Here is a 26,529-nt window from a genome sequence, read left to right as displayed (position 1 = left end):
AATCTGCAGAGAGCTGAGACAGGAAAACACTTCAGTGTTAACAGCTCTGCTGAAAAAGCTTGACGCTCTGAAGGATAAATGATCGGCGATGCTTTGTTTCTAATTTGGTCCCTCTCTGACTGATCAGATCAAAACATAATGAAATTTCATTCGCAGATAATGTAATCACAAGGAGACAGGAAAAATGCACCGGTGGCTTTGGATCATGAACTACCAGCCACCAGTTGCGATGATGCTCGATTATGCTACTGGCTTCAAACATAAGCTCAGTGATGATGGGTGCAGACAAACACACACAATTATAAAACAGTAACAATGCATAGAGTGTCCTCAATGACAGGCAAAAAGTTGTTCAAAGTAATTCTCCATTAAACCCATATTAAACTTTAGATTATTCTATTTAAGACCAAAGACTTAAAACTTTAATGCTTCTTGTAGCACCGTAGATTGCAGCTTCTTAATCCTATTAATACAGTGTAATCACTGCGCTTTACAGTTGTATAGCAAAAGTTGACAAAAATACTTTGTAAGTCTTTGTTCACTGGAAGCTGAAAATAATTCCTACCAGCTTTTCTTTGAAAAAAAACATATGCATAGACATTTAATGCTCAAACATCATGTCCAGTATAGGCATGCAGAGCTGTCTATCCGTCAACATTAACCTGAACATAAGTCACACTTTAACCAAAAAACAGGTGTTAAATGAATCCTAAATCTTAGGTAAAGGATTTACCCGAATTGTGTATCCAGATGGAGAATGAGTGTCTTCATAAATAAATGACTGAATGCTAGAACTAGTAATACACTCAGTGCTCAGTGTGGACTAAAGCAGAGCTGCCACCTTATACATTTTGTGCACAAATGTTGCCAGTATGTATATACGTATCTGTTTGTGTTCATGAGAAAAGGGGAGAAAAACAGAGAAAACATCGGTGGTGCACAGGTGCATGTTAACATATGTGTACATACTGTATGTTGTGGAAGAGAGTGCAATTGATGTTTTGCCTACTTCACCACAGGCTCTCCTCTCTTCAAGCTTCATTGCCGCAACCAGCGTGCACAGATGTTGATCTGTTGGTTTGATTTTACTCCAAACCGGTCCACACACAAGTGATTTCTAATTATCATAACCGTAACACATGAAGAGGTGAGTTGACTGCAGCGCGCTGGTAGCTCTCTCATTAAGTCCTGGAGCAGGAGAACAGTTTTACATGCAGTCTCATTGAGAGAGAGCAATTAAATCCTGATGCCACTGCAGACTGTACACTTTTCCACCACTTTACATCATTAGGGCTCAAAGGTGCTTCAGTCTGCCTGTGGGAACCAACTCCCAAGTCCTCCGAGCCATCTCATGTATCAAAAGGATGTTTGAATGTGCTTTGATTGCATGCACAGTTTCAGAACAGGTGCAGACAAAAAAAAAGCTACGTTCTGCCATGAAATTGAATATCTGCTCGCTGTCTAATGTGCCATTAGGATTCTTAGTGTCGGCTGCTTACTTCGCTCAGATAAACTTAAGGTTGGAACTATTTCTAGGGAAAATGATGTCCAATTCCAATTCTCTGTGCAAAGATATAAACCTAGAAATGTGTTATTGATGCTGTCTGATATAAATTCAGTATCAGCAGGAGATGTATGAGGCTGGAAGAACAAACGCAGGGTCAACCAGTGCTGAAAAATACAAATAAAGTTCACAGCTATGTACATTATTCATGTAATATTCCTCCAATAGTTCTAACCCTGTACTAATATTATATTATATTATCAACCAAAATAGTTTTCAGAGCGACTTACAAAACATTTATGAGAGCTGAGTCCTTCACAGTGGGCTTTAGATGCACTCTTGTATGTAATTGTAATTTTCTAAAATCTTAATAAGATGTTTGCATAACTCTGCAATTCTGAAACTTGAGCCTTTAATATTCAAAACCATCAATTACATTTATTTTTCTGAACACAAAAGCACTTAGGCCTCTAATTATACTTATTGGAGTGGCTGAAGATGAAAATGATTTTTTTCTCTCATGCAGAGCCGTACAATGACAAGGTGGAAGGTAAACCTATAAATCAAAGAGGGGCAGCTGCTGAATCCAAATCAAGAGTCAGGTCTACATGTGTTCACAACCAAATTCGCCCAGAACACCCAAAACCAACTCAAGGTTCCGATCTGCCTCCTGCGCGGTTCTGTTGCTCCCAGCCACGTTCCTCCTCTCATTCTCATCAACTGGGACAGCTTGAGCTCTGTGTGTCTCCCCTCTGTCCCCCATTTACATTCCCATAACACCACAATACATTCTTGTGTTTTTTGGTGAAAACAAGATGGCACTGATAAATGGCACATTTCAGTCAGAAGACTTTTTAAATGTTTATTACAGCTGCAAAACAGGGATCGAGTTTGGCGCCCAGGCTCCAACCTTGACTATCCACAACAAAACGCTTGATTGTCTGGGTGTCACGCCTCAGTAGCTATTAGCTATTTGGGGAGTGTTGCATTCATCTGACAGGCATTTTACAATTTTTGACTTTTCAGTGTCGTTAAATCTCTTCTTTGGCCCATTTTACCTGAGGTAATGAAGCTGCCTAATAATTATGCACACCTTTATATTTTTTGTGTGAATCGCTTTAGGCCACTGTCACGGTTTAACACAGGGGACCCAACCACAAGACACACAGGCAGGCGGGTAACTTCAACAGCCTTATTAACATGAAGCTGATAATCCAAAATCCAAAATCAGATGCAAAAGCAAGGTACAGACCAAAAAAGCAAAATACAAATCAGATATAACGCGAGGAATCGGAACCAAAATCCAGAAATACACGACGGGTAGATGGGACAGGGAGATACTGGAGCACAAGGACAAGCAGAACAGACGAACTGTGAAGAGAGGAAAACAAAGGAAAGAAATATAAAGCAAAACATGACACATGAGGACAGAACTTATGACTATGACAACCACATCCTCTCTCATTACACTAACCTGAAAATGTTTAAATCCAATAAGCATTCAAGTTTATAGGGTTCGGAGTTAGAAAATGTCCATAGTAATAATGATAAGGTCAGAATACTTGCTTGCCTAATAATTGTGCATGCAGTGCACAGGTGAAGCCACATCGTGCTGTTTGTTGTCCGGGGCCCTGATGAAGACATGGTGGTAGAAACATGTTGGCTTTTAAATGGGTGACCTTTTAAATAAATGCGGTTTAATATTCTCTTCCTGATACATTTTAGTGTTTGGATTTCCTCCTTTTTTTTATTTGCTCCCTACTTCTGTCTCAGTGGAAGACAGAGTTATTGAGTCCCTCTTGATTCCTTGAATTACAAAATAAGGGGAAAGCCGGATTTACATTACAAAATATCGACACTTTATGTGAACTTTATCGATAACCTCTAAATATGTGTTGATTACGTCTTTTTTGCCATTAGTGAGCAGCTACATACAGTGAATTATTGGTGTTTGGGGTAGACCTGAGAAGTTTACCTACTGTTTGCAAACTTAATAATACTCACTTACTTTTTTTTTCCCTTTGTTTCCTTATGGGTCACTGCACCATTAGCAGTGTTTGTTTTGCCCAGTTCGACTTGCCCTGTATGTCCAAGGGTGTACAACACATATATAAAGGGCATTACCATGGTACTGCCTCTCACTCTGCAGGGGAGGTTCTGGGAGCGAGTGCAGTCCTCTCAGTGACCCTGCCCCACCTCTAATGGAGAGAGCACGAATGCAAATCCAGGGAAGGGTAGCAATGAACTGTATAACACTATGTCCGTTTCTAAAAAAAATAAACTATCATATTCAAAAACATTTACTACTTACTGACACAGACTCGGCCCTTATTTTCCATGTAAAATATACTAACCTACCATGTTTTTAATTAGCAAACAGATATTCATGTAAATGATAACGACATCAGGGACGAGAGCACAAGAGCGTGAATTGATAATTTAACGTGTTCATGTGACAAGGCATGGAAATTCATTCTCCATGTATGCCGATATCGTTCATGGGACTTCAAACAAAGGCAGGAATAATGTATGTGTTGAGTTGGGCGAGCAATCACTTAAAATCAAAATCATGTGATCAACAAACGCAGTGCAAGGAGAGGTCAGGGAAGAATTATTAGCGTGTACTAAGCCTGAACCTTGAGATGAAGGGAAATTAAGATAACAGATAAATCTCGCGACCTCAACCGATTTCACCTCAGAAGTTTCGGAAAATGCAAAGAACAAACTAATGTATCATCTGGCACTTTGATGCTAGAAACAAGGTTACAGCCCCTACTGTGAAGATTCCACGTGTATTTTATTATTATGTATGGTTGCCTTTGAAGGATACTGTGAGTTATTAAAGGGCTTTTACTGGAGGCCCTGTCACCCCTCTTTACATGCTGGTATCACAGTTGCAGGGTAAATAAACCGACATGCAAACACGCGGTGAAGGGAACAATGCAAGACGCATATAGAGCTGACAGAACTTCATATATCACCCTCTGAACATTCAGTCACTGTACTGAGATAGCACTGAATATAGAGTGATCATGGTTATATGGTTAGTGTGTAGTCAACCAGACAGTTCACCGTGATGGGGTTACGTTGAGCAAAATGAGGAACAGATTAGGAAGATTGTACAACGTGAACATAATTCCTGCTGCTGGAAAGTATGATAGTGTGCAAAAACCTAAGCTGACAGACAGTGTAAGATAAGTGCAGCCCTGCAATAATGTTTCGGCAGTAATGCATATCATGGTTATACAGAGCAACGCAGGAATAGACAGCTCGGTAGGTACTGAGGAGGTATACTATTGTGTCAGAGTTCTGGGAATAAATTATTGAAAGTAAGAGCCTTTTCACTTACTATAAGTCTCCTGCAATGAAATACATTTCCCATAAAGGTAAATCTAATATAATAACATTCTAGGTTTTCTTTTTTTATTTGTGTCAATTAAAGAGTGTTTTACAGGGCTCAGCAGTATTTCACTTGCATTTGCCACTTGTGTGTGAAATGTAAAATATAATTAGGATTACGCGTAATTAAAAACTTTAACTGAAGAAGCAATGATAGTTAATCCTCCGCTGCTGGTAGGAAAGACAAATTTTAGCAGCAGTAGCAGGAAACATTTTGAAATTGAAACTGACTTAAACACTCATTTCATTGCTTCCATAATCATATTATAAAAGGTTCAGTCAGGTTATTAAGGATACCAAGTCTACTTACAGACAGGTGACAGATTTAGAAACATGAAACTTTTTGTTGTTAAACTTTTCTTTATAAACTTTACTTCAAGTCAAAAGAAATATTTTGTGTGTATATAATTTGCCACAGCTTGAGCGCTTGAATTTACTATAACTGAAAATGTTCAGGAACCCTGAATTTAAAATATAAACCATTACATTATTATTGAATACACTCTGAAGCATTTTTTCCTCCTCTTATTAGAATTCATAAATTCTGAATAATAAATGTTATAGTGCTGGCCTACTTGCAAGGCATTATTGAATATATCAAGTAACATTGTCTATATACTGACAAATATTGCAATTACTGCTGTTCTTCATGTATTGTTAAAAAAATATATATATTATATTGGTTATGTTATATATACACAAAATATATTTTAAGTAGTAGATTTACATATCAGTATATATTACCAATCTATTATCAAAATTTGCTTGCATTATACTTTGTAATAGTGCAGTGCAGGTTCAAAGTGTGCCATTTGGCAGATTAGCTGGTAATATGAGTGGTTTACAGCTCCAGTCTTAAGCCTCCTGAACTGTTAACGGACTCATCAGGCCCGCTCTGATAATATCAAACATGTTTGATATTTACGATTTTCAATCTGGATGATAACATCGGTATTTTCTGAGCAGGACCTCGATAACCAAAGAGAGAGGCATCCCCGAGTAGCTGGCGGTGCTGCCAAGCAATGATAAACATTCTAGCCCTTAAGTCTACCACTGCTGACAGAAACATAAAATCTCACCTCTCTTCTCGCTGAACAATAGAAAACTTGTGTTGACCACATTTCCCCACTCACCCAGACCTGTTTAACCTTCTGCCTTTGATTTTCCTTGCTGCAAGGAGAGGAGCAACGCTAATCTCCATTTTGTTTAAGTCTGCTTCAGCCCAGCTTCAGTCTGCAGAGCCATGAAGCCCAAGTGCTGAAGCCCTGCTCCCTCTGCTGCACAGAGCAGTATTCACCATTTATTCAATATTATTCATATTCACACATAGAGAGCTTTATAGTTACATATTCTTGTAGCAAAATGGCAATATACTGGCATGTGACTTTTCAATATACTATATTTTTCAGTATTTGTCAAAATATGCTTGTCTACAGTATAAGGGTTAGGGTTAGCATTCGCATGAGTTGAAAACATTGAACTCAAGCGAAAATTTTGAATGTCAGGCTACCTGCTAAGTTTTGGACATACGTCTCAGCGCTGCACAGCAAAGCTCTTATTGAGCTGAACTCCATTCAGGGAACAAGCATTTTAAAAGTTGTTTGCTTGTTTGTTGTTGGCCGACAGACCTGACGAAGCATGAGGTATTATGATGTATTTATTTCGGCGTCCTTCTGATCCATTTATTGCTGTCAAATCACAGAGAAATATCTTTGTTTATAACCCCATGATCAAACTTGTGCGACTCAAGTCAAATCAATTTTATTTAAATCGCCCAAAATCACAAACACATTGCCTCAGTGGTACAAACTGTGCAGTGAACAACAGGGGGATATAGAGCCACAGAGAAGGGATCCCTCTCCCAGGACGGACAGACATGCAATAGACTGTGAGTATGTGGTCTGAACACGGCATAATAGTTAATCAATATTTAGAATGAAAGACAGAATATTTCTAAGTTATTGCTTAGAATTTCAACTGAAAAAAGCAGTTTCTCTTGAGAACGAGTGCGTTTTTTCCTTGACATGTAAGCTGTAGTACGAGAAGCTATAAAGAGAAGTACAGCAGCTCTATTATATTGTGACAACACAGAAGCGTGAGCTAAACACTGCATATTTAAAAAAATAAAATAGTCAAAATAGTTGTTACAATAACAGTGTGCCTGTTTACAGCTGCCAAGCAGCATCAACAAATTCAGTTTTCTTCCGCTGTGACTGATAGCAGATAAAATGTTCGACAATCTTTGGCATGGAGCAATTGAAGGTCAAGCATATTACTGCAATACTGGACATTTAAGTGGTGTGTAATATGCACAGTAGCCTCATACAGTAGGCCTGTGTGGTCTGACACATTCCTGGTTGTCACAAGCTTTACAATCACACATAATTTCCATTTACAACGCAATGGCATTTCCATGTTTTCTTACTTTGAGAATACAGTTTCCTTATTTCAATTACAGAACAAAAAAGGAAAGGGCTTTCTTTCATGGTGAATTCACACTTCAGAGGCTGTTAATGTTAAAGGTCTACAGCCTGCAGTTGTACTACAATGAGTGTATGATAAGATATCTAACATAAAATATTGCTTCTAGTAAATCAGAGGTCTCCAAGCCAGACCCGCCTGCAGGGTAATAGCCTATTTCCTTTTTCTTGGACATGAGGTAACCTTATCCACCAGTTAATAATTTGTGGGTTCCACTGTGAGGACACAGAGCTGAATTGCACTGACCTGGTGAGAACAGTTGGGTTAAATAGGAGATATGGCTAAATTACTTATTGAGAGGCAGTTTGAAGTACCTAAATATCGATGTTTGATGCAAGGAAATAAGAAATATAGGGTAGCTAGTAAGCAAGGGAGTTTCACCTAAAACCTTGTCTGCCACTTAATGCACACAAACTGACCAGTGAAAAGGATGCATCTCATTTCAAGAACAGTTAAGAGCTCGTCCAATGAGACAAGTCCAACTAAAATGAATTTGCATTTTCTTTGTCTGCTACAGCATCTGCTCTGTAAACTACTGTGGTCTTGTTTCTATGTCATGTAATGATGAAAATAAATACAAAGAAAAGGAAGCAGTTACATTATGTAACTAGTTTACCTCAAAATAACAGCTTTTTAAATCATTAATGTGAGAGTGACTTATAATAGGATGAATGGGGTCTCTGTCTCAGTCATCTCTTGTTTCTAGGCTATGTAACTTCTATTAGCGGGTAGGATGCATTACACTTTACGGCAGAACATCGCACACGGCACCAACTATGACTGATTTTGGCAGTTGGACTTTCCTGAAAGCAACCTCTAACTGTAGCTGTACATCAGCTCTGCTAGTTGAGTCTGCTTGGAGCACTGCCAGGGCGAGGTGGTGTTACTGCTATCATAGGAGTTTTGGACTGCAGGGAAGAGGAAGTTTCAGGACTGGGGCCTGAATTATCACTAGAACCGGAGCCGAGCAGGCGGGCAAAGGGACTGGCCTAAGCAGCCTCTACGGACTTCATGACAGAGGCAAAGAGACCGGAGAGGACGTTGACGGACGAAGCTTAGAAGAGAAAAGAAACAATGATCGAGACAACTTCTTAACAGAGATTTAGTTGGTAGCTTGTAAAAAGCAAGTTGTTGTTGTCTCTGGTCTAGGTTATGTTAACTTAGCATGCTGTTATTGCTCTGAATTGTTTGCGGTGCTTAGGCAAACTTTGACAGCAGCACGGCAAAAAATGCCTGAGCATTCATGTTTAACATTCTTATGGTGTGCCAAGTTTTGTTTGTAGTTAGCACGTAGTGTAACATCACATCTGACAAATTCTTCCAGAAACCTGGGATTTGTATTTACAGCAGTTGTGTTGCACTCAGACACGGTGGTGTGCGCCAAACAACACAAAATACAAAGTGCTACATAAAGTTGCTTGAAGGAGAAGTCAGGGACTCACCAAAGTCATTAAAATTAATAATCTGGAAACCATGAATGTCTGCACAAAATATTGACATATTTCACAGGTTAAGTCAAATATTTGACATGCTGGTGGTGTTTGGTTCGATTCGAGTCAAGGGATCACCAGTACATCCAGTATTGTTTATACATTTCAGTGGTGGACCCACAGACCAATGTGTCCACCACTACTACAGCTATGCTGCCAACAGAGCTAAAAATTGATTGACTCATAACTCTAAAAAAAAAAAGTAGTAAACTGAACAGGCAATTTACTGCTCTGCTAAACGTGCATGCTGTTTCTTACTTTATAAACAAGTGCATCCTAACTTTTAACAAAACGCTGATAATTAAGCTGTCCATCTTCATTTCACTCTCGCGGGAAACAGAAGAGCAAGTTTCAACTTTAATAATGACTGATGGAAAATATAGATAATGTTCTCTCTCCGGCTTGTTCAGCATGTGGAGTTTCCATCTACAGTACAGTATTGGATTCCTGTCCATGGAGAGCCTTAAATAATGTTTTTGAAATGCTTTAACTGTCCCTGACACCCCCTCGCTGAGCGTTTCATCTTCTATGAGCAGTGAACCTTAGAAAGACCAACCAATTTGAAGTGTTTACACATTCTGTCTGTCTCTGGCATTTATACTGTGTAAGATTACCCTCTACCTTCTGCCACCTGGTTTGTTGATATCACAATAAAAGTCCCTCAGGGTAAAGACTTTATTACATTTTGCCACCTAATTTCATGAATGTGTGCAGGGAACCCCCGCGGCTGTATAGTAATTCTCAGGCACTAGCACAGTAAACTGTTTAGTTAAACTTGCTACACATGCCAACGGGGTAATCCTGTATTAGTGATTTGACCTAAAAAAAAGTCACACAGAGACTGGCAAACACAGAAACACTTCAGAATGTGACAGCAACATAATCGCTTAAATAACCACTGGTTTATCTGTCTGCATGGCCCATTTTGATGTAGACTGTGACAACTACCTCAAGCGATGAGAAGGACTAAGTCACTCCCATCTGTTTCTCAACAAGGGTATCAAAGAATGTTCCTCGGATATGCTCCCACTTTGTATTTATTGTGTTAATGTCTCCAGAGAAAAATGAAACCATCGGGCTATATGTATTTTGTTGACAGCTGGCCTGACATTAATACTGTTTTCATACCTATCCCGTTATGCAAAGTGTCCAAATGAAGGACATTATGAGCATCAGTTTGTACTTTGGCTACAAACTACAGTATAGATAAATGTTCATGAATGCAGATCACTGACTGAATTCCTGTTTGTATATTCAGAGAGCGACCTTCTCTTTTAAGAGAGCACAATGGCTGAGGAGGAGTATCCTTCAGAGGTGAAGCTGAGTAGGAGGGAGTACTCACGAAGCAACTCTGCACTTTACTTTCTTTAGCACATTGACACTACTTACAAGATGCTGGTATTCTTCTCTGCAACGCAACCGCCACTGCAAAGGTTGGCAATGTACATTTCTGCAAACCACACATGTTGCAACTTCACATTCAGCACAGTGCTTACAATCTGGTTAGGTTTAGGCACAGAAACAACTTGATAAGCATTATGACGACATGACTGGAGATGTCACAACATCTCGTCAAAATATCCAGGTTTTGTCGCCACAGACTTGGCTGGAAATTGTCCAATGGTCCACTTAAGATGCTGTAAACTTTGTCTCTGTTTTAACTAACTTCCTATCTGTTTTGCAGTTAGCAATCCCCTCCATTCTCACCACATGAACATGCAGCAGTAATTGTGGATGCTGCTCTCTGCATGTTCACGAGCAGACAGGAAGGACTGTAATGGGAGCACTGGGGGTGCCAGGTGTGATTATGTAGCAATGGCAAACAGTTAACATGGCTTACGGGTCAGGTAGGAGGGCCCCTCAGCAGAATTTTGCTTTGGGGACGCAGGGAGGTCAGGACCAGCTCTGGAAATGTTACATTAACATTAAAATAATTTTGGCCTGGCTCCAAATGGGGACACAGAGAACACGAACTGAGTCAGGCGATGACACAGCAGAGCTACAAAAGTCAAATCCTACCCAGGAACTAAGGACATCCCAACCTGGTGACTTCATTGCACCTCACACTAAAGCTCAAATTAATTAACTTTTTACTTATTTTAATTTCATTAAAATGGTTGTCTCCTTCTTTTTAATAAATTCAACATTAGTGATGTCTCTATAGTCTCTTTTATTCACAGTCGTAATTCAGAATGTAATACTTATTGTCTGGCTTTTACCAACCAACATCTGAATAAAGGGAGTACAGGCTCTTACTGTGCAGGGCAGGGAGCTCATGTGAGCTTGCAAGCTATGAATGGCTGCCCTGACTTACAGGGAGAGTAATGTAAGCTGAAGTGACTTACAAAACAAACCAATGAGCTAAAAGTAAAAAGCTGCATAGGGCTGCAAATATGGACCCAGAGGGAGCTGCAGTACCAGAAAGCAGCAGTGACTCTGTGATTCAGTGCCACTAATCTGAAAATGTAGCCCAATCCTGTAACCTAACATTACCTCTAAACTGAGCTATTAGCTGATCTTTTCATAAGCACGGCACTCATTTCTTCCTGTCAAATCTCTTTTGTTTTTGTTTTTTTAGGGACCAGTACTCCTGATGTAACAAGAAGTTTAACATGGTTGGTGCACAGTATGTGATGGATGTCATTTGAAGGGACATCATCTAAAGGCCTATTCACACGGGACTAGTATTACCAGGGGACCACATGTGACTGAGAAATTACCAAACCATGTTTTTGTTTCATGTGGCGCAGTTGCACAGGATAAGTGAAGTTGGCATTTTACTTTCACTTATTTACTGATGTCAAGGCTCTGTGCGACATTACCTGTCAGAAGCATAGTGTTTTTACCACACTGAAGTTGATTTGCCCACTTTCTGCATGTGTTGCAAGCATAAATACACATTTGCAGCTCATTTAGATCAAGTAACGGATGCTTTGTGGCTGCACTTATGAATAATGAAATATATGTAATATATATGTATGAATATGAAAACCCTTTGTTGCTCCTAATCTTCTCTGTCATCAATTTCAAACATCAACATAGCTGTTCGGTAACACTTCATTTTACAGTTCTGTAAATATCATTGTATGTAGGTGGTAATAATCGGGTAACATATTTGAAGTTTCTTTGAAATTACCTCTAAATTACCACATTTCTTTATTACATTTCTGTACAAATAAGTCACTTAATTGTTGATTATGAAATTGCATTTGTTGGTAATTAGCCATTTCTGGTGGTTGGCTGTAAAATTTGGGAAAATCTGCTGAAGTTATAGAAATTGGTGAAAATGTAAACGCATAAAAAAAACTGACTTTAATTTACTGAGCTGCAAAAGTTGCAACTAAAATGGCATGTTCAGCAGAAGTTTAGCAGAAATGAGTTGGAAGTTTCCTGGAAATGTGTTACCAGCTATTTATTAACAGCTTATTGGAAAATAGCAGAATATCATTAATACATCATTAATGTCATTATTTTCAATTGATTTTGAGGTGATAATTTAGATGTAATTTACTTGGTAATTACCACCTACTTGCCATGAAATTTGTGAGTGAAATGTTACCAGCTGTTCTCACAGCACAGCTGTTGACTGCTGTTATCCATATTATGAGCTGCGATCGAATTTCTTACTTGTTCAGCTATCTGCCGACAGAAAAGAGATGTATAAAAACAAATACAACCTCAGATCACCGCCATGCGAATTCACAGGACTGATGTCAACATCACATCTCTGTGTTTGGTGAAATATGGTAGGTAATATGCAGTGGAATTTTCGCTTCACAGATTATGGACATGGCAGATTCACACGGGATTAAGATCACAGACGTCCTCTGCAATCGTTTCCAAATACTAGAGGTCTCCAGGTAATAGTAGTCCCATGCAAATGGGGGTTGGGTAACAACTGTAACATGTTTCATGAATGTGGTCCCCAGCAAGTATGTCCTACAGAACACACAAAATAAACCTCCCACTTCACTCTAGAATTTGACAACACTTTTGGTTATTTACTTCACACTTCTGGGCATTGCGGTAAAACAATATTTAACAACCTCAAATAATATTTGCCCGATTGCAGATAATTATGAGCTCACGTCAAAGTCGAATATTTTTCCTATCCTGTAATTTTAAACTAAAATTCTCCCTGTGCCAGCAGGACCACTGTGACAGCGTTGGATTTCAGGATCGCTCTCAGAGGAGTGAGGTGTGTAAAAATAGAAACTGTCATCGTTGGTTACTGTGAATGTCCACCCTATAAAACAGACAGCTTCTAAGCTGCCAAGCCTTCTGCAAAGCCCAACCACCTCTTTTTATCACGAGAGGGAGTGCATTTTGAATAAATATCATACCTGCCACCACTGATATTGATTTTCTATAGCTTTGAAAAACTAAGAATCTTAACCGCTCTGTCTGTGTGGCTGTCAGCGCTAGTGCCTTGTGGAAAAAATCCATTACTCAGTCACCCTGGCTTTTTGTGAGATTGGAAATCAGGCTTGATGAGCTGGTGTCAGAGCTGTTTTTATACTTCACTCTGGACTGACTTGTGCAATCAAACAATAACTGCAGCTCACTGAAAGCCCTCTATATAACTAAATCACAGATATAGTTTACTGTACTCGCACAAGATGGTTAGATGACTTGCTCTTGCGTCCTAGTACTATCTTGGGAACAGTAAAATGGCACAAAACATGGCGGTGTTATTTACCATAATACAATGAAAATGTATTTTAATAGCCTCCATCTGTCACGATGAGGACACAGCACTAAAGATACTTTACATCTTTTCCCCCAGGAGGGAAGAGAGGCAGGCGTGAGGAAAGACAGATGGAGAGCAAAGCAAGAGAAAAAAATCAACTGGACCAAACTGCTGGGAGTCAAAACACTGGAAACATAGTTGAAGACATAGCTATCATTAAAAACAACAGACTCAAAATGAATATTGCTCAGCATTCATGTGAATCATCGGGTGCAGGTGATGCAAGCACTGCATCAGCTCGTCAAACAGGCAGAAGGAGAAAGCAAAGACGAGATGTTGTTGTATTTGATGGCGAAAATGATTCAAGACGTATTTTGCTCCTGTGGTGAAATGCAGCCAGGTTAGAGCCACATTCAACACGTTATTTACCTCTGAAATGTTCTCTGGCTGGCGTCCAAAATCAACAGGGATGCAAAAAGGAGAAAGAGTGGACCGGAATGCTAATATTCTCATTGTGTTTGAATAGTCAAAGAAATGTTGGCATAAAGTGACTTGATTCACTGCGAGACATAAAAAAGAAATTTTATCTTCTCAACAGAGGTCCCATGGAGATAGTAGCAGAGAGTTATAGCAATATATATGAATTGAAGGTCACCCTTCAAAGGCCCAAACAGTCTGAGAAAATAAAACATTGCTGAACGGAGGGAAGTGCGGAGTATGTAAAACCGGCATGTTTATACATATAACAGTAAATAAGAAGTGGGGATTCCAGGCTCTGAGACGTTGTATAAATATGTTTCGAGGAAATTGCCTATAAAACTCCTCAGCCGCACTTCACCTATTATGATTTTACAGACTGATATGCAGACATGATAATGTCACAGCCAAAGGAAGGTGCAGAATAAGTAAAAGTTAAAGAGATACCACCGTTGTGGAGCATGATATTTATTTTTCCAAAGCTCAATACAACCAGATGGACAGGAGATAAATGTTGTGGCAGATGATAACTATTCAATACAGGCATCGTGTCATGCCATTAAGCAGACCCCTCTCCAGGGGGACAAGTTGAATAATGTACAGTGATCAAATTTTCATTAATCTTCTGCATGATTAAAATGTTGTAAATAAAACATATCTGGGAGCATGGCTGAGAGCACTGTAAAAGACAGGTCAACATAAAGCTGCAAGATTGATGGGTCCAAGCCCTGAACGGGCGCTGGGGGAGTTCAGTCGTCAGATCCACAAGTTTGGTGAACTGGAAAACAATATCCTCTATTGAAATATAGATTTTTGTGGTTCGTGTGAGACTGACTTTGCCAGAGGAGACAGCCACATCTGACACCAAGGTGTGACCTAGACCCTCTCTTTGGGGCTGTGCACTGGATGTTGACAGGCATCAGCTCCCAGCGATGATGGGAGGCCGATAATAACATCCGAGGCAGCCCTGTGTGGGCCTTATCCTCGCATTCTCCGTATGCAAATCATTAGCTACAGCTTCCTTTGTTGAGCAAGGTTTGTACAGTGTGCTCCTCTTCCTTTATCATTCGTACTGCCAAGCCTGCGGAAATGAAAAGCAATGCAAATATGTCTGGCTTTTAGGAGTCGGCAGATAAAGCAGGGAGACCTTCAAACCGCAACGCTTCATCCGCTTCAGTTTAGCCTTGACCGAGGCATGCAAATTATACCTGAGACGTAGGGAGAGTGACGCCGCGAGCTGCACAGGCGCAAAGCTGGGGCTTGAGATAGGCAAATCTCTCCTGAGGCAGGGTTAATTGGCAGAAAATATCTATAGAAAGGTTTAGAAAAGGGGGTTTGTGAAGTCCCAACAGAAAAAGCACACGTATTTATGCCACATACAGTTTGACTTTTGACAGTGAAATGCTTGCGAAGCATTTTGGCCTCTCAGTCTGTCATTTTGCTTCAAGGCAAGTATGTGTTCTACCACTGACCCAGGTACAAGGCGCAGCGTTTTATCAGATCAGTATTACATTCTCAATTCTCACCGAAGTTTTATGGATGCTTTCAGGAGCTGCCCGTGGTGATGTGATCCTCATTGTGCTGCTGGATGCTGGTTTGCGTATTGGGTGCTCCCAGGATAACACCCATGAGCCAAAAACTTTGGGTAAATGAGAGCTCGCGGCAAAACTGAAAAGAGTACAAGTAAACAAAGCCTAGATTATACACATCCACAGAGGATGAGGAGGCATATTAATGGCAGGGAACGCTTTTTTTTTGATGCCCCTTTTTTGTATTATGCATATGGAACTGAATCATTGCATGACTGGAAAAGGCATCAATACTTCTAAAAAAAATAATAACTGCTGTCTGTATTTCCAAAGAATTTCTTCATATGCTTCCTCAAGTTGATTTAGATGAAGCTACAGTGTATTTGAAAGCCTCAGCTGGCTGTGATCTAAATGTTGCTTTTCACACCTGAACCTATCTGACTCGTCTCATTTAGCTCATCATTTATGGTTTCTTTTAGCTTTGACCTTTCCTGGTCATTTCCTGTTGGCTCACTTCAGCGGATGTACAGCCCCGCTCCACCCGCCCTGTTCCCCTTTAGCTGACATTGTCAGCCCCGGAGGGGGGGCCTTTATGTGGCCGACTCCTCCATGTGGAGTTAGTGGGAAGAGGCGGCTATTAATGTAACTTTTAGGTCAAAGAGCAACAGCACACATTGACCCGATGATTGGTCATGAGGAAATGGCACACCGCTTCATTTCCTACTATGATGGATAGTGGATTTGTATTCCACGCGGATTTCTTTGACACATGTAGAAAGAGAGGGGGATGAAGAAGCACAGTGAAGGAGAGAGACTGAGATAAAGACAAGGAGAGAGAGCAAGAGGAGGAGGGAAGGGAGGAATATGGTAGGGGTTCCCCAGTGTGTTTTCACCCGCAGTTTGAGCTCGCTCGTAACAATCCTGCCTGTCTCCCTGAAGTGTAGTGTGCCAGCGACGACATAAGCCACTGGCACTCCGGCTAGGATGAAGGTGAAGAGGCATAAAGGATTTGACAAAACCAAGTCTCAATGGTGATCATTTAACTAAGAGGTTTTACTCAAATACTGCACTCATGGAAACTGCAGTTTGCCTGTAATGTATGGAAATAAATATGGGTCATTTATATTTTGAGCTTGTGAAATGATGTTCACAAATTATTTCACAGCCAGCAGCTGTTTATCATCTTTTGTGTGGATGTGAAAAAATTGCATGCACATATCTGAATGCTGAAAAATTCGAAAAAGAAATTTGTGAATGTGTAATTAAGTCTTGCTGCAGTAGAAATGCAAGAGTGTGTGTGTGAAAAAGTTTTGTGCATACGGATTGGATTCAAGATTCAAGATGTTTATTGTCACTCCGGCTGTACAAGTACACTCGAGTGAAATTCTCTGGCTAAGAGAGACAGAAATAGATATAATACAATGTGTAGAAAAGATTTGTGTTTTATTGAAAAAAAAAATTTAAATTCAAGGAGGTTCAACTTCGTTTCTTACCCTATTATGTTACTGCTTTGTAGCTTAACAAAAAGCGTTAATCAATGTTCTTTTATTGTGACATGCAATCAATACTTACACTGATGCTCCTTTTGACATTATGTGAGGATTGCTTTTGAGAAAGACACAAGAAAATAATATCTGCTATATTAGATATTCTGTATAGAATATAATCTGCTGTATAGTGAAGTGGTGTATTGGAAAGAGAACCCTACTGAGCACAAAATCACATTTGATTCTTTAAACTATTCAGTCTCTGTATTTTACGACAGAGCATTAGGGACACATTTAGGGAAGAATAGAGATATCGAGTCTGATCTTTTGCGAGAATAAAGTCGTAATTTCCAGAACAAAAGTAATATTAAGAGAATACAGTCAGAATTGAAGGAGAAAACATTGGAATATTATGAGAATAGTCATATTTCAAGAAAAAAAAAAGGTGAGCTTTTATTACTTTGTCGCACTAAACAGATCAGAGCAGTCTGTCTTTGATGTGCCAAATGGGGGATGTTGAAGTTACAGGTTTCACCAATAAACAGTTGATCTTATTACTGGAGAAAATGAAACCAATTCCATGATGAATGAGTCAATAACTGTTTTGCAGCTGGAGTACAGTATAGGGACCTGTTTTTTCTCCAGACAGCTGAGACAACAGTTCAGTCTTGACATCGGGAAGTGATTAAAGCTCAGTGGACTTTATGCAAATGATGTGAAAGGCAGCGAGAATCGACCTACAGTCCTATAGCCTGCTGTGCATTACCTTATGACTCTGCTGATATGGTAGTATCCCATTAAGTCTAACCATCTGACACGAGGGATGGGTATCATTAGGATTTTATCTGTACTAGTACTCCGTGATCTTCCTTATCGGTTCAGTTCTTTATCAGTATTCTTATCAGATATTTTTCATTATGAAAGAATTGCTTTTTAAAAAATATATTATTGTTAAAAAAAGAAGAAGAAGAAATTCAGAACAGGAATAGAATAGTATTTTACATAAAACTATACCGTCTGTAGAGCAGGGGCCACAGTAATATTTACAACAGCAAAATCACTATAAACTCAGTAATATCTCACTCTAAACAGACCTAAAATGTCAATAAAATACTCAACCAGAGACATACACACGGAGACGCCGCATTGGCCGCTGGATGGTACGTCAACGTTGCCACCATATCGGACCGGGCAAAACTCGCTAGTAAATCTAAGTGCTGTATTGCCAGTAAACAAATACAAAAAAAAGTACATGGGAGAGCTGTGGTTTTTCTGTATAAGAAGCACTGTAATGTTTGAATTTCTCAACCGATTTCAATGAGTTTTTTTTCCTATTCAAGGGTCTCTTACGTGTCAAAAGGAAAGAAAAATCTCCAGTTGCTCATAATCTTGATTGTTAGGCTACAATCGCTGCTGGAGTGTGTCTGAACATCAGGCTTACATGTGCTAAATTACTAAATTAAGTCATTGTCATAAGGAATTGTAAAACATCATGTTTGTCAAGCATCAATTGACTTATTATTCCTCATTTAATTGTTGTGGAGACATCCTTATTTAGTAAAATTCAATGTACATGAAATGTCCAGGAAGTTTAATGAAACGCTTGGAATATAAATAGTATAAAATGAAATATAATAGGTCCTAGAAGTAGGCACAACAAAACACTCACTGGGGATCAATAAGGATATTGATCTCTAGATCTCCATATTATATAATTTTAAAACTGAGTTTATCTGCATCCTCACTGCTATAAAAAATATAGAAAGCAGACTGGCTGCAAGTATCTCAGTATTTGTTTTTGTTTTTTCATTTTTCTCAATGATGGGCTACTCCCATAAAGCCTTGATTATATAAAACGACTCACTGAAACCACTTGAGAAATGTAAACGTTATAGCGTTTTTATTCATCCAAACACCAGCCCCCCAGTTGACAGGCCAGTCTTGCCCGCACCAATATGGCGGCGACGTTGACGTATCGTAGCAACGAGCCAAAGCGGTCAATGCTAATTTGGTTTGTTGACCGCGGGTTCATTAGTCACAAAAACCCACAATATCTTGTACATTAGCTGCAAGATGGAGTAACAACTGGCAGCAAGGGTGTGTGTTTGTGTTTGTGTCTGAGCAAAGTAACACTCACCGGGTACTCCTTTCTTTCTGTTAGCCTGTAGTGTCACATCACCGCGGGAAGCTCCTGAAAGCGTCCGTAAAACACATTAACGTTACATTTTCTCCTCCATTCAGCAGTCAAATAACAGAGTTTGAGTACTTTCCGGTGGATTTTGTCACCTCCGTGGCTCGTTATGGCAGACAAGAGTGAAGATAAATCCAAGTTTTTAATCTAAAAAGTTTAAAGAAACAAACTCTGTACCCTGCTGGACTTCTTGGTGTTTCCCTCCAGAAGCTTCCTCCTCCGGAGCTCCAGCAGCTGTCAGCCGGTTAACGCTCGTTAACAGAGTCGCTCGTTAATCCGAAACACCGGCCTCTGTCCCTCCACTCTGGTCTTTTAGTCCAATTAACCGCACAGAAAGACATTTAAAACAAAAGGAGTCTCCAAAAGCCATCAATACCACAAATATGCTGCGGAGCTCAAGTTCAGTGACCTCAATTAGCTTCAGGAGAGGCCGAGCAGACAGCGCGTGACGCTGACTACCTGTCACTCAAGGCGACCACGCCCCTAATTATGCATAACATTAAGCCTTAATATAATTAACAGAGTGAGTTATATAAAAATTCAACAAACAGTTGTCATGAAGAGATAAAATAGGTATAAAGATCAAATTAAATATGTTTATTTCTGCTGTGTGTTTTAACATGGGCTCTTATGGGGATTTATCGCTTTTGGAGCCAAGTGGCCATTAGATGAAATGCAGTTACAAGTTACAGCAGGACTGGCCGAAGTTTGGCCTTGAGGTTGGATTTGGCCTGACAGATTTTCTAGTGGGAAAAAAAATATTAAAAAGCATTTTAAAAAATGAAAGCATGATTCACTGTTCATGCTGGTACATTATTTGCAAGGTGAGCATGGTCTTTGATGTAGGATCGCTAATTATTAGCTGTGCACAGCGGCGGAGTGACACTTGGCACAGGAAGTCAGTCAATTATGAGAACTTGGGATCAAAGCACTATTTCTTCTTAACAAGCAACATAAAACTAGATGTTTTGGGTAAAAAAAATATTTTTTTTTAAATTACATTGAATTAAAAATTAATTACATATGAAAATAAGCAAGGCAAACTACAAAGGAAGAGGTCTAATGGGTGCTGTTTAAATAAATGTGATAACACTTTCTTCGGTACTAGTTCATGCAGAATGTTGGTTACATACTTTAACCCCAGATTCTATGAGTATACGTAGGTGTAGCCCTCTAAGAGCTGTTGCACTAATGGACACAACCATCTGGCAGGACGATGACAGAAACGCTGTCGGGCTGGGTAGGCATTGATAGCTTCAAGTACCAAAACTCCTTCTTCTGGATTGAAGGGCCGGACCGAGTGCTGCTCCAATCAGGATCCTCATGATGGCAGACAGGAAGCAGGTGAATACAATCCAGTGCACATCCTCCTCATCATAAATATCAAGACACTACAGGAAGGGTTAAACACATGAGGAGGATGTTGGCCTGCGGCTGTAACACAATACGATTGAAGAAGTTTGGGCACCCCTGTGTTAGAGGAACAGTATGGTAATGGAGGCTTACTCTATTAGCCCTCGTCCTTAAAGCCTCTTCCTCGATCAGGCATCAATCTCACCACTCTAGGTGTGTTTCCATCTAATTGTCATGTGAATATGTTAATGGAAACCAGCTTGTGAGGCTTAATGTGGTGCAACGGTGCCTTTAATTAACCAGAGGAGACAGTGACACAGGACGTGACACTGGAGTCCAATCTTTTTACAATTCAAAATAACTGTAGGCTGCAGTCCCATCCATGTGTAATCTATTCTACCGACAGAATTACAGTCTACTACCAGACAAAAAGATTGTGTTTGTGTTTAAGCACTGGCTTTCAGCAGATGCTGAGGGAAGCTTATTGTAATTTGAATATCCAAACAGCAAAAAAAAAAAAAAGTGAGACCGTAATCCAAATGATACATCAAAGACGGGATTTTGTGTTGCTGAGTCATACAGAAGCACAAAGTGTGAGATCATTAGCATAACAATGCTGCAGATGTACAGTGCATCTCTAAAACTCAAACTACTGTACCTTGACTACATCAGCAGCCGTCATCATAACTCTAAATCAGGCGTCAGTAAAAAAAGATCAAACTCAGAACTCATGTTTAAAGATGTTTTTAATTTAGCATACGCTTGTTAGACAATGTTTAGACATTTAACATTTAAGTATTGTACCAAAGGGAAATGAGCACTGCGTTTCAATATGCCTGCGATGGCATAATGTGTAATACTTTTGCTTAATGTATAATTCCAGTTTATTACTTTACTTTTGTAACCTTACTTTTGTAGGTTTGGCCATCATTTCTGTCAGTCATTGTACTTTTCTATTCACCAAAGTAATCGCTGAGATAAGGGAACAAATCAGGAGTTGGTAAAACTAAAGGTCAGTGCATGCATTATGTCAGTGATAATGTCTCTTTGACAGTCTACAGTTTGATACAACCAGAGCCATTAAGTAGAGAAAGTCGCGGCAATGGAAGTTCAAAATGCTAAGAAGGACCTCAGATAGTTCCAGGAATATTTGGCGGGCAATTTGAATATGTGAATATATACAGACAGAGCAGCGATTTTTGGTAATAAGGTGGCCAATAAAAGCATAAATGCTTTTCTGCTGAAACCCTATTGCACTGGTTACAATTAGCAGCTCACTTCCTGGAACTAATGAGAGGCTCCACAATCCGCCATCGCTGTGAAAAAATGGTCCATTGGAGCGAGCGGAGAAGACACGACTGTCTCGACACGAGGGCTCTGGATACGAAATCTGTTTCTGAACATATTTTAGGCGAGAAACGAGCAACCAAATAAGCAGCCAATTCATATTAGATCAACAAGCCCAAATTTAACAATTTGTTCCGATTTTCTTAAGGCGACAGCAGTACAGCACTTCAGTGTGCTGGCTAAATGAGTTACCCTGTTAGCTGGTGACTTTTGTTTAAATGCATCAGTCATTACCCTGGAAAGAAGGCAGCTTGTTAATTGTTGTCGTGTAAAGAAACATCAGGCTGTGATTCACGATACTCTTTGTATAAACTTTAGTATTAGCTAGCTAGCGATTCAGTGGGAGCCAACAAGCTTACATTTCATCTGTGCTTTAACCTCTGCATGCTCTGCTGTCATGTTAACTTGCTCAGCGCTACATCACAGCTTATGTTGCTCTGTTTGGTTATTTATAGGTCCATCCAATATAGTGCTGGAGGGCTAACTTACGGCTAGCAGTATTTGTAGGCTAACCCAGAAGGTTCCCTTGAAAAAAAGCTGATGGGATTTTTTAATTGGATCGCCTAAAATAAGCTCTGTGGCAAACACAAGCAGGACCAGACGTAAAAAAACAACAACGTTGCTATAAACAAACTACATCTACATGACTTCAACATCACCACCACTACACATCTTACTACACTATACTATACACACGTTACTATAAATTGATCAATCTATAAGTTTTTTAAAGTTAGAGTTAGAATAGTTTGTAACTAAAGACTGACTAATGAGTAGATGAGTTAACGTGTTCACCATGATGATGTTTAATGTCCCCGACAACCTCTGCAGTCTCATGTAGCTGCTTGTTAGCAACCGCCTTTTTGAAGACATATTCATAATTCAAATGTGAGGTGTCAACTGACGTATTTTATGCCTTAGAACAAAACCTGAAAATCTCGTCAGTTTCTGTTAACCGCCAACCTTATTTCAGGCATTTAACTGAATACCCACTGAAAAAAACCCACTGACTTCAAGGCGAGGGAATCAGAAGTGCAAAAATGCTAAATTATCTCCGGGTTTTATGACTCATCTGCGTCCAGAGGGCATATCGGTCTGCGGCTGTTGATAATGCCCTTGGAAATCATAAATGTAATGAGCGGTTGACAGACTAATTTACATTTGCGAATTGGTTAAGAAAAACAAAGGCCAAACCTAAAAATTAAGATTTGTAATTCACTGGACTTACCCTTAAACACCACAGGAAAATAAATTGTGCATTATACAGTCTCATCAAAAACATCAACACTGTTGCAGAGTCCTCTTTACAAAAGGGAATACAGGTTTAATTAGTACAATAACAGTTCTAATTAGTAGTACAGTACGTTCATTCAAGAGTATTAATATTCAGTGCATGTATAACTCCTGTACACATGTTGTGTAAGCAAATGAAATGTATGAGTCAATATCATCACCATCAAAGGTCGCTATACTTTCGAGATTAAATCTCAGTTGTCAGCGGACAAGCGTTTTTGCAAAACAGTTCAACAGTGCCAACTCTACGGCGGCTTTTGTGAAGGAATCATGTTTATTTAATCAGGATGCTGAAGCAGGAAAACACACTCATCCACCGGTTGAGGTTGAACGAACAACCTCTATAGTGACCATTATGGCGTTGTGGCTGCAGCAGCATTGCTTCTCACATGAATTAGAGTATACGTTTCTGACATGACATTGAGATTTACATTTAGATGACAGCATCGGAGGACAGTTTACGTCGTCATATTTTTTTTTTTTTTTACTGATTCTGTCTGAAAGCAGGACGTTTAAAATGCTTCTGAATTGTATTTGTGAGGAGGGGAAGAAAGGGGAAAATAAACCGCAATGTGCCTCAAGGAAATACTAAACATGAACTGTATGCCTCGTCCGTGATGAATGGATAAGACGAGTACCGGTGGAGAAAAACGATAAACTCTAACCTTCACCATCGCTTGGTTTATTCAAAATCCACAAAGCTGTGTTTATCGTGGCCTCAACCTTTGTCAACAGGCTGTGGAAAATGTGCACTGTTAAGTATGCACTCCTTAATTTTCTGCAAAATAGCTGCCCATGTCAATAGTCGGTGTTGACAAGCCTGCCAATGCCACTGTAACTTTGAAGTCATGAAGCAAAAACATCACAATATTACAAACGCAGTACCACCGAGTGCTTCTCATACCAGCTCACTGTTGTTGAATGAAAAAACTGTTTACTTCCAAAATCTCACTTTATACAAGTGAATAAAAGGGAACAGCTTGTACACATCCTGCTGACAATGCTTTTTTTTTTTATATCATTCAACGCGGTTAAAAGGATTTCATTATCCCTATCAGGTTAAAGACTTCCGACTGATCTGAAGACGTGATAACCACCAGAAACTGAGATGTGAGGTTTTCCACCCAGCGTGGATGTCTGCTTGTTTACATCTATCCTCGTAGCCGGATCATAAAATAATAACATTAGCATTGATGTCACAATATTTACCAGATATTAGCATGAAGACTAGAAGAGAGGGAGTGAGGTTTACATGACTTAGTGTCCTGGCTAATATAACAGATAATATACATCAGTGTCTGGTAATTGTAATACAGGCTCATGCTACACATTGTAAACACCATCTTAATAAGATTTGAATTGTATATTATTGAAAGGTAATAATAGTTGTCTGCGTTAGGCAGGTTCCCTCTGATGAGACAAACCTGAGAGCAGTTTGAGATGTTGCAGCACTTTTTTTATTTCATCATTTGCCTTCAGAGTTTAGCTTTTGATGTGTAACTTAGTTATTGCTCACCCTGTGTGCACATTTGTTTTATCGAGCTGGTAGATGACAGTTGATAATGAAATAGATAGCTGGCTTTTTTCAGTGCTTGGGCGAGATAATACTTTCAAATGTGGCACCGAGAAGTTCCGTCTCCTCGAATAAACCTGTAATAATTATAGGATTTCTACAGTGCAAATATAGATTGTATAATGTAGCGCGATAACATCTTTGAGTCTCATAAGTTTTTTGTTTCTTTTCCCGGCCAGTCTGTGCGAATATGACCCTCCTCAACAAAGGCATGGTGAGCTCTGGAGGGCGACTCCTTTTTTTTGGAACCAAAAATAATTTTTTTTTTGCAACAGCTGCAGCAAAACAGGAAAAACGAAAATTCTCTCTCTTTTAACGAGAGCACAGATTCGATTTTGAGACACAATAGAAGGTATGGTACATTCACATTGTAAGGGATGACAGAAAAGCTGGCGAAGCTAATAAAGTGATGCTAATGTGCTTTGTGATGCGGTGGAAGTCCCCGGCTTTGAGCTCTAAACAGATGGGATCTTTCCCACAGGATCAGATAAAAGATGTCCATCTCGAACGCTGCAGAGCATGGCAGATTCAACAAAAGCTGCCTCTTAAAGGCATGCTGTCCATGGGTGCTCACACAGAAGTCCCTCGCAGAAAATAAATGTAGCAGAGCGCTCGCAGCAGTGATGAGGTTAAATTGAGGCATATCAATCTTAACTAAGGCAGTCAGAGGAACCAGTTCAAAACAATCACATGGAATTAATCTGTGGCAGCCTCTGCCACTGCTGGGAAGATGATGATGCACAATCCTGAACATTCAAAGCGACCTATGGGATGACAGTACCTCAAATAAACAGCATGTCTTAGCCTCCTTATTCCACAGGCTAAATCATAAGCTCTGTAACACCCTCTCATCATATATTTAAATGCCTTGGATATATGGAACAAGTGGTTCAAGGCTAAGATGGGGAGACATCTATAAATACACACCACCTTGCCATATATTTTCCATGTCACACTGTGAGCGGGAGCTGCCATACCATTAGAATATTCTCTAAACCCTCCCCACTTGTCCTCGTACCTACTGCTGCTCCCTCCTTCAGTCTACGGAAGCCCTTGCCTCCAGAGATAACCGCTGCAGAGATCACTCTGTCCCTGCGTCCCCCGTCCCTCTCACAAGGACGTCCCCGAACCCACATTTCTGGGTCATCGCTCAGCTCATAGATAGATCCATCTTCCACACTGTGCTCCAAAGACTCCAGGGAGGAGTCCGACGCCTCGTCGGCCATCGCCGTTAACGGCCGTCCAGGTAGTCCTGACGTGGAGCGCAGCTTGTACTGCAGCAGAACGCCGCGTCCTTTGCCTCTGCCCTCGCTGTGGTAGGAGCCGGACTGTTGCAGGGATTCCTGAGAGGAAGTGTCGCTGCGGTCCTCGCCTCCACAGGCCGAGTCTGGGCCGTCCACGACAGAATCCCTCTTCAGCAGTTCAGGAGACAGAGTGCTGGTGGTGGCTACCAGGAAGTCCACAGGCCCACAGTGTGCATTTAGAGAGACCATTCCTTTTCCTGCAGCAGAAAAGTAGACGCAATGTTGAAATGTCATCCAGAGAGAGAATAAATACTGCTCCTATACTGGGCTGAGGTTGCATCACTTATTACGTAAGTTGCAGTTTGAACTGAGTTAGCAGAAAATGACTTGAACTCAACAACCCTGGATCATACTGTATGTCAAACAGTTAAATATATTCATTTATCATACTTTTGCTGCTGTATCGGTCAC

The 26,529-nt window shown here is 40.0% G+C and overlaps 2 protein-coding genes across 11 annotated transcripts in view; both read right to left on the bottom strand.

The window, feature by feature from the left end:
• The window catches only part of igsf21a (immunoglobin superfamily, member 21a), a 332,744-nt gene extending 313,496 nt beyond the window's left edge, over positions 1-19,248 (bottom strand). For 3 of the 8 annotated variants that reach the window (XM_084348935.1, XM_084348939.1, XM_084348940.1), the window contains exons 1-3: positions 19,195-19,248; positions 16,464-16,549; positions 15,568-15,709 (exon numbers count right to left, since the gene is read on the bottom strand). Coding sequence is in view for 1 of the 8 variants with exons in the window: in XM_084348934.1 (XP_084205060.1) it covers positions 16,464-16,549; positions 17,143-17,162 (106 nt within the window). In the remaining 7 variants the exon portion in view is untranslated. Of the gene's footprint in view, positions 1-15,567; positions 15,710-16,463; positions 16,550-17,142; positions 17,176-19,194 lie in introns of all 8 variants that reach the window. The other 5 variants (XM_084348938.1, XM_084348932.1, XM_084348934.1 and 2 more) reach the window with 4 other exon arrangements.
• Positions 19,249-21,329: 2,081 nt separating this feature from the next.
• arhgef10la (Rho guanine nucleotide exchange factor (GEF) 10-like a) overlaps positions 21,330-26,529 on the bottom strand; it is a 120,717-nt gene continuing 115,517 nt past the window's right edge. For all 3 annotated transcript variants that reach the window (XM_084349885.1, XM_084349883.1, XM_084349884.1), the window contains one exon: positions 21,330-26,315. In XM_084349885.1, the coding sequence (XP_084206011.1) occupies positions 25,765-26,315 (551 nt within the window). In that variant the 3' untranslated portion in view covers positions 21,330-25,764. The remainder of the gene's footprint in view (positions 26,316-26,529) is intronic.

Source organism: Pagrus pagrus (genome assembly GCF_965226575.1).
Source record: "Pagrus pagrus genome assembly, chromosome: 3".
Taxonomy (NCBI): Eukaryota; Metazoa; Chordata; class Actinopteri; order Spariformes; family Sparidae; genus Pagrus; species Pagrus pagrus.
The sequence above is the reverse complement of the archived record's forward strand: the minus strand, read 5'-3'. Positions and strand labels throughout refer to the sequence as shown.